Source organism: Pantherophis guttatus, chromosome 1 (genome assembly GCF_059756535.1).
Source record: "Pantherophis guttatus breed Tessera chromosome 1, ASM5975653v1, whole genome shotgun sequence".
Classification (NCBI taxonomy): Eukaryota; Metazoa; Chordata; class Lepidosauria; order Squamata; family Colubridae; genus Pantherophis; species Pantherophis guttatus.
Genome location: NC_142063.1, coordinates 280141443 through 280160360, shown reverse-complemented (window position 1 = coordinate 280160360; position 18918 = coordinate 280141443). Strand labels below are relative to the sequence as shown.

The following is an 18918-nucleotide window of genomic DNA, read 5'->3' as shown; positions in this document are numbered from 1 at the left end:
CCACTCTAATATTTGTAGAACCAAATTATATATTCTTTTAATATAAGGCAAGTTAATTAAATTTTGGAGAAAAATGAAATTAAAAATTCATTTAAATTTAAGTATGTTCTCACTAATATATAAAGATTCATACCGTATATAAATTTATATTATATTATATAAATTTATAACTATACAATATACTTTAAACAGCCACAAAACAATGTGTTGCTCATAAGTGAATGTTGAAAGAATAGATTACTGCTACTTTCAAAGAACTTTAATTTAGTGGTAATACTTGATGTGTCTGTCCTAAATACGTATTAACATTTCACCATAAATATTTTGATTTCACATTTTGAAGTATATATCATACAATGAAAATGAATAAAGGTGCATATATTTGCATACCATGTGAATGTGCTTACTTTATCTCATCTTTTCATCACATTTTTCAAGCATATATTTTGTTCCAATCTGAAACCAAATTTGCTAAATTACTCAATTTAAATGTTATTTTCTTATGTGATATTAGTATTTTAAATCAAACCTTATTAGATAGGCAGTTATTTCTTGGGTCTTGTTTGAAACATAATCAGGCTTAAAAGAAAGTAAATATACTCTTGTTGTTTGACCATAAAGTCTCTACAAAATATTGCTTTCATTTAATCATTAATTTGTCATTAAGAGACCTTACAGCCATTACTTTTTTCTATTTTGATTTTGCAAGACTTAATCTGTAAAAATATTTTTAATATTATTAATGTATTTTCTACACTTTTATCCCAATTTTCCTCCAGGAGCAAAAGGTGACATACAACGCATGCTTTTCTCCAATTTTTCCCCTACAACAACAACCCTGTGTGATAAGTTAAGGTGACAGAGAAAGAGTGTGCTGAGGTGATGAAATTTCCTGAGAGTGAAACAGAATCTTCTTTCCTTAACCCCAGTCAAACACTTTAGCAAGTATGCTACCCTGGCTTTCAGATTTACAGCTTCAGTGAAAGCTTTTAAACCTACATGGCCATTCAGTAGCTTTTCAATAATTACACTTTATTTATTTTTTTATTGATATTAAAACAAGAAATTTGATAGGTAAATTGGTGAGTAACAAAATTGCCACCTTAAAAACATATATTTCTATATATTTTTGTTTTGTTTGTTTTTTAACCATCTGTCATCTACATATACTGAATATAAATTATCCTAGGTCTAGTGATTCTAGTTTACACAAATATGCACGGTCAACTCTGAAAATGAAGAATACATGCATAAGCACTCTGCTTACACAGGTGCAGTGCTGACCCAAACAACATTCTCTGCATGTGGCATCTTCAGCAATTCTTGTTAAAGTGACAGGAATAAGAAATGTTATTTTACAGAACATTGTAAAATACTACAAACCAAATCTCTGGTTTGCTACCATTGGGTACCTCCTGAAATTATTGAAGTTAATGAATGATATTGTCATATCACTATTCCCAGAACTGAAGCTAACTGGATTCTTTCAGAGTATACTTGAATTCCATTTGCACAATACAGTTTGATCCCTTACAAAAATAATGTTTGCTTCCAATACAAATTTCTTTCAACTATATGCAATATACTAATACCACAGCAGATGGCGCTAGTTACCAAGGTAATAAATCAATCTAAAGCATGAGATGTCTAAAATAAGCTTTTTAACTTACATTAGAAAACCTCTTCAATATTGTTTACTAAAAGTATAATTCCCACTAAATTCTTGAAACTGAGGAGAGAGAAAATTCATTTCTAAGTGAACAGGCAATAATAAAAAAATGCAGCTATTCCAACTCTTCCTCTTTCTGACAAACCATAAATAGGAGAGGGAATAGGGAAAAGGGTATCTGAGACCAAGCTCATGCTATTCAAATTAGCAGCCTGTCAGCGTTCCAGAAAAACCCCAACTCCAAGTAAAGACACGGAAGCAAACATTTTCCAAAGTCCTCTTTACTAGAATTGGCAAACTGGCACATCTGGGGAAACCCGAATCTGAAAAGCCCGGGTTTTCCTTCAGTAAATCAAACTCCCAAAACCATCCCCTTTTCCACCCAGTTAGTCACATGCTCCAATCAACATCTGTTCCATCCCGATCCAGCCCCCTGACCACTCCTTCTCCAGATGCTGGATCGCTCTGACCTTGACCTACAGAAAGAATGCTATTATGTCTACTAACAACCCCTCTCCTACTTTCCCACACGTGAGAAGGTGGCAGCATTGGAGCTTCCGGCCTAATATGGCTTCCAAAGCTGACACAGCCATTAGGCTGTATGAATACAGGTAGTCTTTCACTTGTGACCACAATTGGGACCAGAATTTCTATTGCTTAAGTGAGGTATTCGTTAAGTGAGTCTGATTTTACAGCCTTTTTTGCCATAGTTGTTAAGCGAATCACTGCAGTCGTTAAGCGAATTGTGCAGTCATTAAGCAAATCCAGCTTTCCCCATTGACTTTGCATATCAAAAGTTGGCTGGGAAAGTCACATTAGGACAGATTCCATTAAATCTAGCATTCAAAGCCTAAAGTAGTCAAGCAAGATGTTTCTCAAAGGCACATAAACAAGGCATTACTTTCAGAATTCTTGCATACTGTAAATGGTAGATACAATTTCAGATACCTAAACTATTGTGTCTTCGCACAATTTTACCTTTGTTTTTTCCAAATTAGCTTCTTCACTCATGTGTACTGCTTGTTTCACTTGTTCATAAGCGCTGCACTCCCTCTGTTGCATTTCATTTAAATTTATTCTTATTGTAGAAAGTGCTGCCATTAACTCATCTCTCTCTCTTAAACAACAAGAGAAAAGAAAGAAAAGATCAATATATTAGACAGGTAGGAGATACTTTAGGGAGATAAAGAGCAACATCAACATTTAGTAACATTTATAAGTTATTGTATAGAAAGCGATCACATTAGATTTATGCCAGTTTTTTTAAAAAAGATAGGCAGAGTCTGCCACATCTTTACACATTAAGCTGTAAATTAGCAATGATTCTACAAGTAGTAGCTTAGATTCCAGATCAGGAAGGGATAATCTCGGCTCCCTTCCCAAGAACTCTCCCCCACCAATTCCTGCTGAAAGTAATATGGCAGTGATGGCAAACCTTTTCGGCACCGAGTGCCCAAACTGTAACGTGCATGCACCGGAGCCCCAAAAACTCGAAGACCAGCTGGCCAGTGCGCATGTGCATGACAGCCAGCTGGTCTTTGAGTTTCCGGGGCTCCACCACGCATGCGTTCCAGTTTGGGCACTTGGTACCGAAAAGATTCGCCATCACTGTCCTAGAAGGTTGCTACTCCCATGCCCATCAAAACCAAACAGAAAAAAATTAGCCAGAAAAAATATAGTTCTATTATTTTCAGTGATTTTATGGCATGATCAGAAAGCTTCCTGTAAATCTGCAGAATTTCATAAGACTAAATAGCAGCCCCCAAGTCTTCAAATATTACCTAGAATAAGAAGGAATAAACAATACATATATGCAGGATCCAATTTGGGTCAGTCACCAGGACCAGAGGTTTAGTCTTCTGAGTTTTCGGACTTGTGCTGGAGCACCTCTTCAAGTAACTTCTCTCTACCGGAATGTATGCTTTGGGCTATTCTATGCATCTTATTTATATGGTGCCTTTTTGGCTGCAGTTTCCTAGGACACGTATATTTGCCTTCATTTGTTAATACATATGTGGCAGATAAATTATTTGTACAGCTCTAGTTATAGTCAATTACTTATAACTCTGACTTCAATTGTTAAATATGATGATTAGAAAATAGAGAAAATGAAACTGGGGCAGATCCTCATTCAGTTGGTAAAATCCTATTGTTTATTTCTCAATTACCTTTTTTGGAACCAATGATTTCCATTTTTAAATTACATATAAAGAGCATTTGTAAAGTATGGGTTGGATAAATTTAATGTACAAAAAAGACAAACGGAATTATTTATATTTACTTGTTGGCTTCATTTGCTCTGTTGGGAATGTAGATAAGTATTGAGTCTTTTAGGATCTTAGCAACTAGAAGGGCTGTATGAAAACCTCTTGTTCTGTTAAAGGAAAATGGAAGCCATGTGTGAAATGGAGCTAAGGGACTCATTAAAAACCATTCCACAATCAAATAAAGCACTTGGTTAGGAGTCTGTGGTAGGTGGCTGCTGAGCAGGAAGATATTCTAAGAGGAATAATGCTGTCGTAAAGCTTCCTTACATTGCAGTGGGTCTTCATAGTCAATTGCACTAAAATCACTGATGTTCATGAAATTATGTTACAATTGTTATACTCTGTGGGTTTTTTTAAAAAATTCAGAACTATCCATCTACTTACTTGGTTAGTCTTTCAATGGTTTGCATATGGACATTTGAATGAGTCTGAGAAAGAACCGCTTCATGCTGTGCACAATTTAAGCAGAGACCACCAGGCCTATTAGAATTATTCGCTGCATTGATCAAATGCTGATGTTTTAATCTTCCGCTCAGCTCTTCACAGTTTTTTTGTGACTCTGATAACGCTTTTCTGCAACAATAACAACATAAAAGAATTATAAACAGCATACAAGGTCGGAGTACAATAATGACTGGAAAGCAACTGGAACAATTTTTTTCATACTGCTTTAAGCTTTCTAAAAGACCACAGCTTTCTGCCACATTAAAGAACAACCAGTTTATCACCACATAAACCTTTCATGGATCACAATCCACATCGTATGTATAAAATATTTCCTGAGTAAAGATTACCATATGTCACGGCTGGGGAAAGGGAAGAAAGCATGGTGAAACAAGAAATGAGAGGCAAAAATGAATAGTGACAAATAAAAGAGCATCACTCCAATATGAAACAGATATTTTTAAATTAAAAAGCTGGATAATGTGTATCTATAGCATGATAAGAAAGCTTGATCTCTGTTTTAGGAGTTAGAAATTTTGTGTGCGTGTTTTTAATGAAATGAACTGAATGATAGTGACTTAAATAGTTTGTATATTTGCCTATTTGCCCACTTCAGATCTTGGCAGGAAACGACTGAAAGGTCTGAATAATCCACTTTCATACATTCATCAACTGCACACCAGCCTCCTTTTCAACAACCTTTTCTAAAAAGGGAGGGTTAGAGACAGGGTGATAGTTAACTAAAATTATTAGTTCCAAGGATGGCATCTTAGGAGAGGGTGCAGGAAGTACTGCCCCTTCCTTAAATAGGCCAACAACCACAGCACGGACCTAAGGTCATTTTTATTTGTTTTGTGGATGTTTTTGCTGTTTTAATGGGGTTTTTTTACACTGTTTTAATTGTTTTATAATTTTAGAATTATAAGTCACCTAGAATCATGGATGAGTTGGGCAGCTGTAGAAGTTAATTGATTGATTGAATGAATGAATGAATGAATTTTACTGTGCAATCATAAAATAACCATGCTGCAAAATAGAAAGACACAAATCTTTCACCTTACGAATAACTAATATTTTTAAAAATACTATTTTAGGCACCAGAGGGACATGGATGAACTGAAACAAGCATTTTCCCGTTCTGAAAGTTTTATCTGTATAAAATGGCAGTATGGTTGTAATGTTATGGATTTTTTCCCCTCTAGATACTGATTGATGCTTTGCAATAACTTAGCAATCCTACCAGGAAAGCAACAAACATATATCCCATTACAGAATCCAACTGCAGAAACAGATTCATTATTAAACTATAAGGCATATGTCTAAAACTTTTTAAGAGCAGAGAATAAAATAATGATGATTTATTTCTACTGACTTATGGACAGAGATAATGAGGCAAAATGAGACAATTCTATTGAGACATCACGCTTCAATCTAAAAATACATAAACTTTTTTTTACCGTAAAGACTGTATCTGAGCTTCAAACACTTCAGTCTTTTCTTCATGAAGATATTTTAGTTTCTCCTTTAAAATAAAATTAATACCTATCATTTGTTCAGTTATAAATAAGGCATAGTCAGGACTGCCAGGGCATCAGCAAAATTTTAGCAATCTGTCTGTCTTCTAGCATTAAAGTTATAAAGGCTATCTAACTCCCTCATGCTCTGGATATCAAACCAGTACTAGCTGAAAATATAAATTAATTAAATTACACAGCAACCACTCTGCCTGCCTAAGAATAGTCATATACTAACTCATTTTCATCATCATCATTAGGTCCTGTGCAAAGCATATTGGGCAGCATTTTCCAGAGATTTCAATCATCCTCAGCATTAACTAATTCATTTTAACTAAGCATTATTAACTATTGGGTATTTTCTATTAAATTTGCTATCTAAGTATTATTGATTAGAAATGCTGGGAACTGAAATAAGGTTGTTATACATCACATAGAACTGTAAAATACAGATCCACTGAGTTAAGCTTTAAATATCAAATCGTTTAGGGATTTAGGTTATCATTTTTTGTAAATTTCTAATATTTAAATTACAAACTTTTTCTTAACCTTTTTTAGACAGAAAATTAAACTTTAACATTCAAAGGCAAAATATATCATTAAAGACATACTTCAGTGTAACGTTATTTGGTAAATGGTTATTTTAAATTATCCACACTTTGTTTTTTCTGCAATGTTGACAATTATTATTCTGCAGCAGGAATATGTGCAGGAATACAGAGCACTGATTGCATCATGTATAATATTCTGATGCATCCTCTCTCGTGATTTTGTTTTTGTTTAAGTTTAATTGTTTTAAATGATTTTTGTAAAATGATTTTAATTGCTGGTTTTATTGTACATCTCCCAAAATCACTTTTGTGAGATGGGCAGCCATATAAATTTGATAGACAAATAAAATAACTTGGATTCAATATTTTTACTTATTGTCTTGACTTACAACCTACTTGAACATTACTATTATTAAAATTAGAAATATAAAATAAATGCAGAACAAAAATGCAGCATACAATAAACTGCAGCAAAACTGCAAAATTTAAAATTTGAAACATGGCAAAATAAAATGTTTAACTTGAGCTCTGCTGAATAGCTTTTTTAAAACATGTTAAAATAAAGAGAGCTTCCAACCATTCCTGGAAGAGTATTTTTGTTTAGTCATCACCTTAGAAAATAGCAATATCCTGGAGGAAAAATGACTGACAGACTGACTGACTGACTGAGTCAGTGTAAATGACTGAAAAGAAATTGGGCTCACAGACAGTTAGATTCCAGGCTGTATAAGATTTTAGAACTGAACAACAAAGATCAGGGGGAAAAAATGGTAACCTGCTACATTATTTTAGGTGACATAAAAGTGTTTCATTAGTTTCTCATCAGCAGCTCTATTTTGAACTGTACTTTCTGGTCATACAATATATTTCATTAAACCAATCTAAATTAATTTAGTTGATTAAATGTTTACACTTTCAACATAAAAGTAGAGCATTTTACCCAAATGATAAATTGTTAATGCTAAAATAATCAACATTTTAAAAATACTGACCAATTCCTGTTGCCACTTTTCCAATTCCAGTGGAGGTGCCTTGGCTTGCTCAATGACATGATAAGATGCTTTAGGAGCTCCATAAATATGAGAATGATCACCATTTATACCACCAGATTTTGAGAGAAGGGTCTGAAACATATATCAACAATGAACGTGCATGTTAAATGTATATACATAGCACACACATTAAAGATATACTATAGGTTTATATGTTTGTTACTGATCTTCTTATATTTATTCATAACAAGCTCAATAACTAATGATAATGATATAACTTTATATATTATATTATTAATATAACAAATTATCAAACTATTTCCACAAGTTATTCCTTCTGTTACAACATCATCTCTGCACCATTTCCAGAACTTTCCTAAGAGCTTTACAAGAGAGTTTTAGTTTTGATAAAGAGATCAGGACAGAAAAACAATGTCGCACAAATGAAATTCTGCTGATAAAATGAGTGGAAGCAACATTAATTGTTACCATATGAAGCCATTAAAATATGTAATTAAACAAAACTCGATATTTATTGATTTATGATGACTAAATTTATTTCTATTTTCAGTGTATTCTGTTCTACAAGACGAGACATATATTTAGTGATAAACTAAACCTATCTGTATGTCCTTCATGTTTAGAAACTTAAGGGCAGAAGGCTTTGCCAGAATCAACGAATGGAGCGCCAATGGAGGAAGACAAAGAATGAATCCAACTGAGTAAGAGCCTCTGTCAGACCTATGTCATGACAATAAAGGTGGCAAAATGTTGCTATTTCTCCATATTTATTGCATCTTCTGATATCAGCCAGCAGCCCTATTTAGAGTAACCCGCTTCATATTCAGGACAGGCTGGGCCTCAGGTTCATCTGCAGGACCATGATAAGAAATATTCATGCAATCTTGCAGACAGCGTCAATCAGATTTACTTTGAGTTGGACACTGATTGGGCAAGTCCAACCCAGTTGTAATATTATCTAAACCAGTGGTTCTCAACCTTCCTAATGCCGCGACCCATTAATACAGTTCCTCATGTTGTGGTGACCCCCAACCAGGGGGGTCTGTGGGCGTGGTTTATTTTGTGGGCGTGGCTTGGAGGTCATGTGACTGGGTGGGCATGGCTATGTGTATAGGGACTACTCAGAGGGCTGAAAAAAGTCATTTCTGACAGATCCTCGCACTTTTGACTGGTCCTCACACTTATGACCATGTTCACATTTATGCCCGTGCAGCATTCTTAACAACCGTGTCACTCATTTCACAACTGCTTCTCTTCACCATGGTGACAAGCTAGGGCAAAAACGTAAAATGTGAGGACAGTCGTAAGTTCGAGGACTGGTCAAAAGTGCGAGGACCAGTCAGAAATAACTTTTTCAGCCCTCTGAGTAGTCCATATGCATAAAAGGATACAGCAATAGAGAGGGATGAAGGAAGGGAAGGGAAATTAGAGTAGGAGGGAGGGTAAGAGAGGGAGGAAGAGAGGAGGAGAAGGAGAAAGGAAGAGGAAGTAGGGAGGAGAAGAAGAGGGGGAGAAAGAGAAAGTAAGAAGGAAAGAAAAGAGAGAGGTGGTAGGTTTGAGGAGAAAGATTGCTGTACAATAAAAAAGATGAAAGGGAAGAAAACCAACCCCAAACAAATATAAAGATATTAAGATAAAGAATGAATTGTTAAACTTTAAAGAATAAAAGAGAACAAATATGAATAAATAACAATAATTAGAAACACACATACAAACATACAATGTATTTTCTTTGAACAGAGTATTTGGCCGGTTCACAAATTTAGTCATTTCAATTAAATTTACAATTTCTATATTTCCTTTTTGCCATATTTATTCCTCATCCAGTTTTGTAAAAAACCAATATTACCCTTCATCCTCATCTCTAATCTTAATCAAATTCAATTTTTCCCTTCTATTCTATATTATACCCCTTCCCGTTGTCATCTATTTTTATATCCATTCTCACATTGGTTAATTATGTAATATTATAATTGTTTAATATAAATTCAACATTTTAATATAAATCAATTAATTATATAACTACCTTTTTGTATATTAATCAATATGAACATGAATATTCCAATTATTTCCATGCAATCCAATTTCTTACAAATCAATTAATTATATTTACCAATAATAATAAACCAAATAATTTCCCCCATATATTCCTCCAAACCACAACTTAACCATTTCTGCTTTCAGAAATATACAATTAATACTATCTCAATTATTACAATTCCCTAATTAAATAGAGCTTTTTTTCTTTTGTGTTTTAAAATCTTGAACTCTCCTCTTTTTCCCTAAATTTCCCACTGTTTGCACCTACCTTTTTTGGTGAGGAAAAAGAAAAGAAATCTGCCTGCCTAATTTTCCAACCTTGCAGCAACAGCAAAGCAGTTTCAGTTTCGTTTTTCAGCATAGCTAGGGGAAAAAAAATCTGCTCCAGGACTCTTTGCAAGGAAGCAGCAGAGCCCTGAGCAAAACAGCTGAGACAAATCAGCTGAGAGTCGGGAGCCGATCTAATCAAGGGCTAATTAGCCTATGCTGAAGCTCCGCGGGCCAATAAAATTACAAAAAAACACCGAACCATTTGTTAAATTGCTGGCTCGCCCGCCCCTCGCCCACCACTATTTATTGGCAATAAATAGTGGTGCGGAGGGGCGAGGCAAGCCAGCAATTTAACAAACGGTTCCGGCAGAATCCCACCACTGGCTATAGGGCAGCCCTTTGAAGCCCTGCAGCAAGAATTTAAACAGTTTTTTTTCCTCTAGCCATCAGCTGGGACTCAGGAGGCAGCAATAGATTGGGGGTGGGCGGGGTAAGCGAACGGCCGGCGATCCAACAGAGCAGAGAGTGAGGGTGAGTGAAGGCATGGGGGGGAGTGAGAGAGGGCTTTGGCGACCCCTGTGAAATGGCCGTTCGACCCCCAAAGGGGTCACGACCCCCAGGTTGAGAACCGCTGATCTAAACTGAGCTTGATTCTGTTAGGTCTGAGGATGTGGTTAAAGTCCTTCTGTCTGTTAGTTTAGCCATCTTTATGTTAGATCCTGGCCCCTCGTTCAAACAGAAACTAGATAGCCCTTCATCCAAAATATTTCAACAGATCTTGCCCAAAGCAAGGGTATGGATTACTGAGGTTCCTTCAAGTTATTATGATTTTATAAAAAGACAAAATATTAAATTATGCAAATTGTGTACTATGCTGTGTGCAATACAGATCTATCTCTCTGTTTATATATCTGGTAACATAAGCTGCATATATGTGACATATTTTGATGCATTATTACATTTCCTACAGATTTCTTATTAAATAAAATTTTAAGACTACATTTTTATTTATATTTGACATTTTAAATTCCATAGAACTCACTGAGGCATTGATGACAGTTTGCTCTCTCAAGATCCGCTCTGTTTCCATTTTCAGATCATTTTGTAGCTTCTCATTTTCAACTACAACAACTTGTATACGTGCTTTCAATTCAGATATTTCTTCCTAGAAAGTTAAGTAATTATTAATGTAATTATTTAAAAATGGAATCAATCCTCTTCACAAACAAAATGACAGTAGTGTAATTAACATTCAATTTTGCATAAAATCTTACATCAATGGAAGCATAGCTAAATTTAGTGACATATCAAACAACAGAAAAGGATTTCTTGCAAGTTCTAGCATGCTTGAAATAATATGCTACTGGAATACAAAATTCATTTAACAACTGTCTCGCTTAGCAACAGAAATGTTGGGCTCAATTGTGGCTATAAGTCAAGGATTATCTATAATTTTTTGTTATTTATTGTTCAAATTCTCATGTTTTTAATATGGTATTACAGTAGAGACAGTTATTTCCTATTTCAGGTACATCTAAAGCTGTTGGCTAAAATAAACTTTTCACCAATAAAAATAAAATGAAATGCTTTCTTTTCTATTACTAAAAATTATCTCTGTTTTGAATATAATATACAGAATTGTGGGGTTAAAACTTCAAATGTTAATGGCAGATGAATAAAGCTGCCTTGAAAGAACAGGTACGATACCTTGCAAAACTTGACTTCAGCTTCTAAATGATTAATATATTGAGACTGATCATTAATGATGGGAACAAGTTCAGAAAGGGCAGGCAAACTGTGATCAGTAGCTTTGGATGTTCTCTAGAGGAAATAAAAGGCAACAACACCAGAATTACATGTTTCAGATAAAATTCTTTCCAAACTGTTTCATATTAGAATAGCATTTTAACGTAGAATAATTTACATTAAGAAATCTATCAAATGGGTTCCCTTCAGTAATAGGATGCTGATTGCTCAGAAGGAATAGGAGGCCATTTCAAAGTAGATTGAGGTCTTCCTGAGTGGACGGATATAGGAAAAGGATGAAAGAAAGCTTGAGGAAGCAAATCCTGACTTTCTGCTACAAATGTCTGTTAGCAGAAGATTCCTATTTTCCACTCAAAGAAAGCCTCTAAAGCAGATAGAATGTAAACACTGCTGCTTTGTATTTTTTTTAATTTTAATTAAGCATTCAATGTTCGTGTACTTCATGTACCTGCATATGCACTGTACTTTTACAATTAAGCATGATAGATAAAAGTTGATTTATTTTAATTTATTACCTGACATATATCATGTTTAATCCAAACAGAGGTACATATGCATGTACAGACAATGCACAAGCATTGATATGTATGTAAGATGGAATAAATAAATATAAATAAAGGACTCTTGGACTACTCTTTGTTGATAGACTGAACTATTTGAGTTGATAACAAACTGGGCTTTCTGATAAACATCTTGGGACCAACTATTGAAAAACCATCTTGATGTCGATTTCTGTGAATACATCCATCCCAACTTCTAATCTCCTTTTTTTTTAAAATCTAATTTTAATCTATTTTTTCTCAACTGGAATACTAAACTGCCATCAGAAAAGAATCAGGGCATATTTATGGTGGTCTTCATGTTTTCAGATGGCCTCCCTAAGATGTTTGCTCGCTTATTTATTTTTATTTTTTTAATTATTTATTTATATTCAGTCAGTCAGTCAGTCAGTCAGTCAGTCAGTCATTCAACTTATGCCTCACCAAAATCCAGCAACCCTCAGATACTTTAAAACAGACATGGTATAGTTAAAATGACACAGTTAAATTAAAACCCTTCCAACTAAACGAACAAATTTAAACATTAAAACAGTAACATTTTTTTATTTGCAAACTGCCCAGAGTCAGATGTAGAAATCTGACAAATAAATACAGTAATACATGCATAAACAATGAATTAAAAGCAACGATAGAGTAAGAGATGGTGCAGTCCTAAGGCTAAGAAAAATATATCTTATATAAGTCTACTCTTGATGTTTTCTAAAGACCAAGAAAGAGGAGGCTAACTTGATCTCTACCAAAAGTCTACTCCCAAGACCCACCACTGCCTTTCTAGCTTTGGCTGCTTTTGCTTCTCAAAAGTGGGGCTTTGAGTAGTTTCTCAGACTAATCAGTCAGCCAATTCAGTTGGAGAGTAGATACCCTGTAGCTACCCAGATGCTGAGCCATAAAGAGCTTTATAAGTCAAGTCCATTATTTCTTGAAAGCAATCAGTGCACAGGCTTCAGAATTGGTATTACATACACACAGCACATAGGCTGATGAATGTTGCTATAGTTTCTGAGAAGTCTTTAAGAACTACTCCATACAAAGTGTGTTGCAGTAGTTCAACCAGATGGTAATGAAAGGATGACTTGTATAACTAATTTCTACTGCATCATATAAATTGCAATTGGTCCACCAGCTGAAGCCAGGCAAAAGCTCCTCTAGGCATGCGTCCATCTGCTCTTCGACCAAGAACTTATTTTTTGTGTGTGTGTGTGTGTGTCCAGATCAAACCTTAAGCTGCCAAAATGAGGCCACCTTTTTGGCTTTATCATTAGCCAGAAACAAATCACTTTCAGTGCATTCTACTGGTAATATTCGACAGACCAACAAAAGGGCCGGGCTCTTTATTTTTCCACATTCACACAGCATCTGGTTATCCGCTAGCAACCCCCATTTCAGCATATTGGTTTTACACTTAGGCACTCCCACCCCCAACCTATTCAATGTCCTCCAAGTGACACAGAGGAGATCAGATTGTGGGATTATTCCTTGTGCCATTAATTCTTTCCTTCATTTCTAATTCATTTTTGCTCCTGTGTCTTCAAGAATATTTGTTTTTGCCATAAAACTCTTCCTAGATCTAAATTGACAGGTTTGGGGCATGTATCCATTCAAAGGATGCTGATCATTCTCTTGTTTTGCTTCTCTCGGCATCTGCTGCTAGTTGTCTCCTAATCCTAGGTGGAGGAATACCAGCAACAGTGGTTCCATTTTACTTAGATTCAACTTCAGCCTACTCTGTTCTATTTTACAGCCTCCAAGCCCAGAATAGGGCAGTGACAGCATACTATATACTCTACAGCTGATGATTTAAAGTTAGTTATGATTGGAGTATAGATAATACCACACCTTAAACTAACGTATCCCCACTTTTAACATCATATGATGTTAAAAGAGCAGGAGAGAAAGGACTGATCTGCACAGCAACGGACATTCCAGGGACTACTGGATGATCCCTCACCTTCTACTACCTCAGACTAAAAACCATCCACTTAGGAAGAAAAAGCTACTACACAATGGGGTCTCCAATGGTCCAATAAGATACCATGATTAAAAGGTCATGTTTATGATCTTTATTCATTTTAATCAAAAGGCCTACCAGTTTCTTTTAAAAAAGCATATCCTTTGCATTTTGGATATATAAGCTATTCAAATATATTACAACTGTAAAAAAACCAAACACCTGGTATATAAAAGAATAATATGGATCCAGAATACTAAACCTATTTAAAGAAACAATGAAATGGCACTAATTTCAATGTTTGCAAAAACCGGAAAAATATAACTGGGAGGGATCGTAGCTATTTTCCCTCAGAACAAATAGCCATACTGATCACCGAAAGAAAGAAATGTGACATTAAACTATCCTGACAGTTTATTTATTTATTAAATTTATTTGCCACCCATCTCGCCACAAGGTGACTCTGGGCAGCTTACAGTAATAATAATATTAAGAGTACATTAAAAGTGGTAAAACTATAACAATAAGAATAGAAAATAATTAAAAGAATACAAAATTATAATTAAAAGATGGGAGGGGAAGAAGCAAGATGAGTAGAGGGGCAGATGGGATCTACTATTAGTCCATCAATCACCTCCAAAATGGTACTCTCCCCCTCTTTGGAACTCCAGGCCAATTGACAGAGCCAGATTTTCCAGGTCAGGATAGCGGGACCAATCTCAACCCAGGGGCAAGATGTTCCAAAGGGCTGAGACCACAGCAAAGCTCTTTTCCTTGACCCCGCCAGCTGGAATTCCTTGACTGACAGAATCTGTGGCATGTCTCCTCTGCCAGTATGAGTGGGACAAGTCTATCCCATGGATGAGATGGTTCCTCAAGCAACCTGAATCATACCATGTAGGGCTTTATAGGTAATAACCAACACCTTAAATTGCATCTGCAGTCAGTGTAGCTCGCAGACAGAGGTGTAACATGGACCACTTTGGGGGGTCCAAATACTGCATTGCATTCATCACCAGTTGAAGCAGCTGATGATGCTACCTAGTTTGGGTAATGAAATGGCTACAAGAAAACAACCAAACTCAGAGAGCACCAATACCCCTCATTTCAACTGTGAACTACAAATATTCTCTATCAGTATTGTGACACGTTTTCATCAGAGTTTCATCTTTATAAAAATATTTCATATTTTATTTCGCTATCAAGATACCATTCTCTACATTAAATCAGGGGCTCAGAAGGCATATGGGTTTCCCCTCTGGATTGAAGGACTACAAAGGGGGATGGGAGATAGAAGCAAGCATTTTCTGTGATGGCCCCAGTGCTATGGGATATGCTATCCTTTGAAATTCCTAGAATCCCCACATTCGTATCATTTTGAAAGACCTGGCTCTTTACCAGGGCATTAGGAATGTTTGTTTGTTTGCTCTGAAGTGTTTTAATGAGATGTTTCAAGTTTAACTTCATGATTTATGTTGCAAGGCTTTTATATACTTCTAAGTTGCCCAGAATCTTGGAACCAGGCAAATTATAAATTTTAGTAAGTGAATGAATGCCCAAGTAACACTGTTTACAAAATATATGGTACTTGCTATGTTAAGATATTTTGAACCATTCAATGCTGTGGGATAAATACTGGTTGGGTCCAGGAAAAGAGCCTTTTCTTCTGTGGTCCCCACGCTTTGGAATATTCTCCCAACAGAGATGAGATCTGTCTCCACACTCCTCTGGAACAGTCTAAAATTTGGCTCTGCCACTTGCCCTGAGGCCATGACAGGAGCCTGCTACAATGGGATGACTGAGGGGATAAAGAAAATTCTTGCTCCCAGGCTATCCATCATCTTGGCCTTTAATTTTTAATCTTTTTATTCAAATTTTAATTGTTTTTAGCACTTTGTAACTTTTTATTTTATTGTAAGTCACTCGCTGTATTAGTGAGATGGCCTGTATAGAAATTTAATGAATAAATAAAATTGATTCATGATGAACAATCTCTCATATCCTTTTGAACTCACTTCCTCTCTATAATCTTAAATAGTCTTTAGACTCCTTAAAATTTTATATTAAAATTCCACTTTTTCAAGAGACCTTTTAATGCTTTTTCCTTCTGTCTAATAACTTCTAACTGGGGAATATTTTTAATTAGCTTCCATCAAAGCATATAAATTGGTAGTGCTCAATAAATAAATAAAATCTTAATATGACAAAACCCTTCATCAGTTTAAAAAGAGTTGAAGAAATGTTGTTGTCTTTATCCTCTCCATACATTTAGCAGAAAAAGACAATGAACAAATAACAGGGAATATTTACTATCAAATAAAGCACATATTTATATGCTTTTATGTCCAGTTATGGTTTTGATAAACTTGATTTGCAGGTTTCCAGAAGAAAAACCACTCAGAAGAAAAATTATTTGACATGTGACTTGTCAGAAGTGATCAATGGATTTAATAATTATCTTTTCCTTCAAGTAGAAGTTTCAAAACTTTTACACACATGTGCAAAATAGCAATAGGAATAGCACTTAGACTTATATACCACTCCATAGTGCTTTACAGTACTCTCTGAGGGGTTTACAAATGTCAGCATATTGCCCCCAACTATCTGGGTCCTCATTTTATCAACCTCAGAAAGATGGAAAGCTAAGTCAGTCTTGAGCCACAGCAGCATTGAACTCCGGGCTGTGGGCAGAGTTAGCCTGCATTATTGCATTCTAACCACTGCACTAACACAGCTCAAAATCAATATGTGGTATATATAAAGACACTTGCAGGAAATTCAGAAACATATCTCCACTGTTACACTAAAAGGATCATAACGCGCTTGCAAATAAATTCAGACCTTTCTCTTCAATCTCATCCTTATGCTTTGCCTTGTCATGTCATTCACAATTCATTAGATATATAATGCTGAACTAACAATAGGTAGCTTAAAATAAATACAAAAGCTTATATATAAGCTAGCCTACTAATGCTTTGTTAAGTAACTACATAACTCATCAAATGAGACAACATAAATACTACTTAGATACTGTTCTGTAAACAGAGATGTAATTATTTGGTCATGTAACAAGAGATAAAAAGAGGATAATACTTACTGTGGGTGACATTCCTCTCTTCTTTGAAGGTGATATTTCACTCCCCTTTTCTTCTTGTTGACGTAATAATGCTTTAAGCTGATTAACTATAACACAATAGTAAAACATATTTTACCTAAGATAATAATTCTAGTTTGAAAAAAAAAATCAAATGGAAAATTTTAAACCTGCATGGCTGTACTGTAGCTCCTGCCAAGCGTTATCTTCAGTCACTTCTTGGCCCGAATTAGGAAATAACCGATCCAACGTAGCTGCACTTTCGCCTATGGCCAGATCTTTTTCATGGAAGACATATTTCAATTGATCAAGGCTTTTACTAGCACGATCTAAAAATAATAATTTTGAAAGTTCACTGTGATTAAAAGTTTCTTTGTGACTCGGTAAGAAATACAGATAAGATGTATTATCAAGATTTTTATACCTATAGAAACTGAATAAGGAGAAATTCAAAGACATAAGTTAGTTTGCTTACTGAATATATTTTAACTGGAGAGATAATTCATAGGAGCAAAGAAAGAATAGAACAAGGACACTAATATATATATTATAAACGAGCAGATCAGAGCCATCTATGCCAGTGAGACCTAAAAAACTACTACAAGAATTATTCATTAAGATCAGTGGTGGGTTCCTCCCGGTTCGGCCCGGTTCAGTCGAGCCGGTAGCGGTGACGATGTGATGTCACCGAACCGGTTCTCTTTGTCTGGGAGCTGGGCCCTCCAGCCCGCTCCTTTATTTCGAAGCGCGTGCATGAAGAGAACCAGTAGTAACGCTGGTTGGAACCCACCACTGATTAAGATCTACGTCTTCCAACAACATTGTTTCAGGAGGATTCTTTGATCTCATATTGCGACCATGTTACAAACAAGGAAGTTCTATAAAGAAGTAATTCCTGAAGACTCTCTGAGATAGTGACAGAACGAAAAATGTACTTTGCTGGAAATGTGTTCCAGCAAAATCAATTGATGTGTGTATATGTCTGACTTTATGGGGAGGATTGTTTATTTCCAATTTCAGGGTTATTTTCAGCTCTAATATTTTAATTAAGGTACCATATTTTTCGGAGTATAAGATGCACCTTTTCCCACAAAAAGAGGGTGAAAATCTGGATGCATCTTATACTCCGAATGTAGCCCCGCCCAGCCTCTGAAATGGAGCGTCAGAAAAAAAGCCTCTGAAATGAAGCTTCAGAAAATAAGCCTCTGAAATGAAGCTTCAGAAAAAAAAGCCTCTGAAACGGAGCTTCAGAAAAAAAAAGCCTCTGAAACGAAGCTTCAGAAAAAGCAAGGCGCAGAGCTCACAACCAACAAAACTGTTGCTAAAGTTCACCTCTGGGAACAGCTGATTGGGAGTATTCTGGGAGGCCGATCCACCTGCCAATCAACTTTTTTCTTATTTTCCTCCCCCAAAACTAAGGTGCGTCTTATACTCTGGTGCATCTTATAGTCCGAAAAATATGGTTGTCTTTGACTTATGATCATAATTGAGCCTGGCAAACATGGTTATAAGTTGTAACAATTGTAAAGTAGTCATCAAATGGCCATTATTTATTTATTATTTGAACTTGTGGACCATAGTGGATTTTATGACCTTTTTTTTTGCAGTGGTCATTAAGCAAATATAATGGTTGTTAAAGCAACACTTTGTTTGCAAGGGGTGCTTTTTCTGGAAACCAGAAATAAAGGCTGGTTTCTAGAAAACAACAACATAAATTGCAGTCATGATAAAATGTGGACCAGTTACTGAGTGCCCAAAGTGCAGTCACGTGACCATGGAGG

The 18918-nt window shown here is 35.5% G+C and overlaps 1 protein-coding gene across 6 annotated transcripts in view; it reads right to left on the bottom strand.

Moving 5' to 3' along the window:
- SDCCAG8 (SHH signaling and ciliogenesis regulator SDCCAG8) overlaps window positions 1-18918 on the bottom strand; it is a 112424-nt gene that overhangs the window by 88007 nt on the left and 5499 nt on the right. For all 6 annotated transcript variants that reach the window (XR_015731463.1, XM_087882988.1, XM_087882989.1 and 3 more), the window contains exons 2-9: window positions 17308-17466; window positions 17141-17226; window positions 11476-11589; window positions 10811-10933; window positions 7438-7569; window positions 5838-5902; window positions 4321-4509; window positions 2648-2786 (exon numbers count right to left, since the gene is read on the bottom strand). Coding sequence is in view for 5 of the 6 variants with exons in the window: in XM_034428252.3 (XP_034284143.2) it covers window positions 2648-2786; window positions 4321-4509; window positions 5838-5902; window positions 7438-7569; window positions 10811-10933; window positions 11476-11589; window positions 17141-17226; window positions 17308-17466 (1007 nt within the window). In the remaining variant the exon portion in view is untranslated. The remainder of the gene's footprint in view (window positions 1-2647; window positions 2787-4320; window positions 4510-5837; window positions 5903-7437; window positions 7570-10810; window positions 10934-11475; window positions 11590-17140; window positions 17227-17307; window positions 17467-18918) is intronic.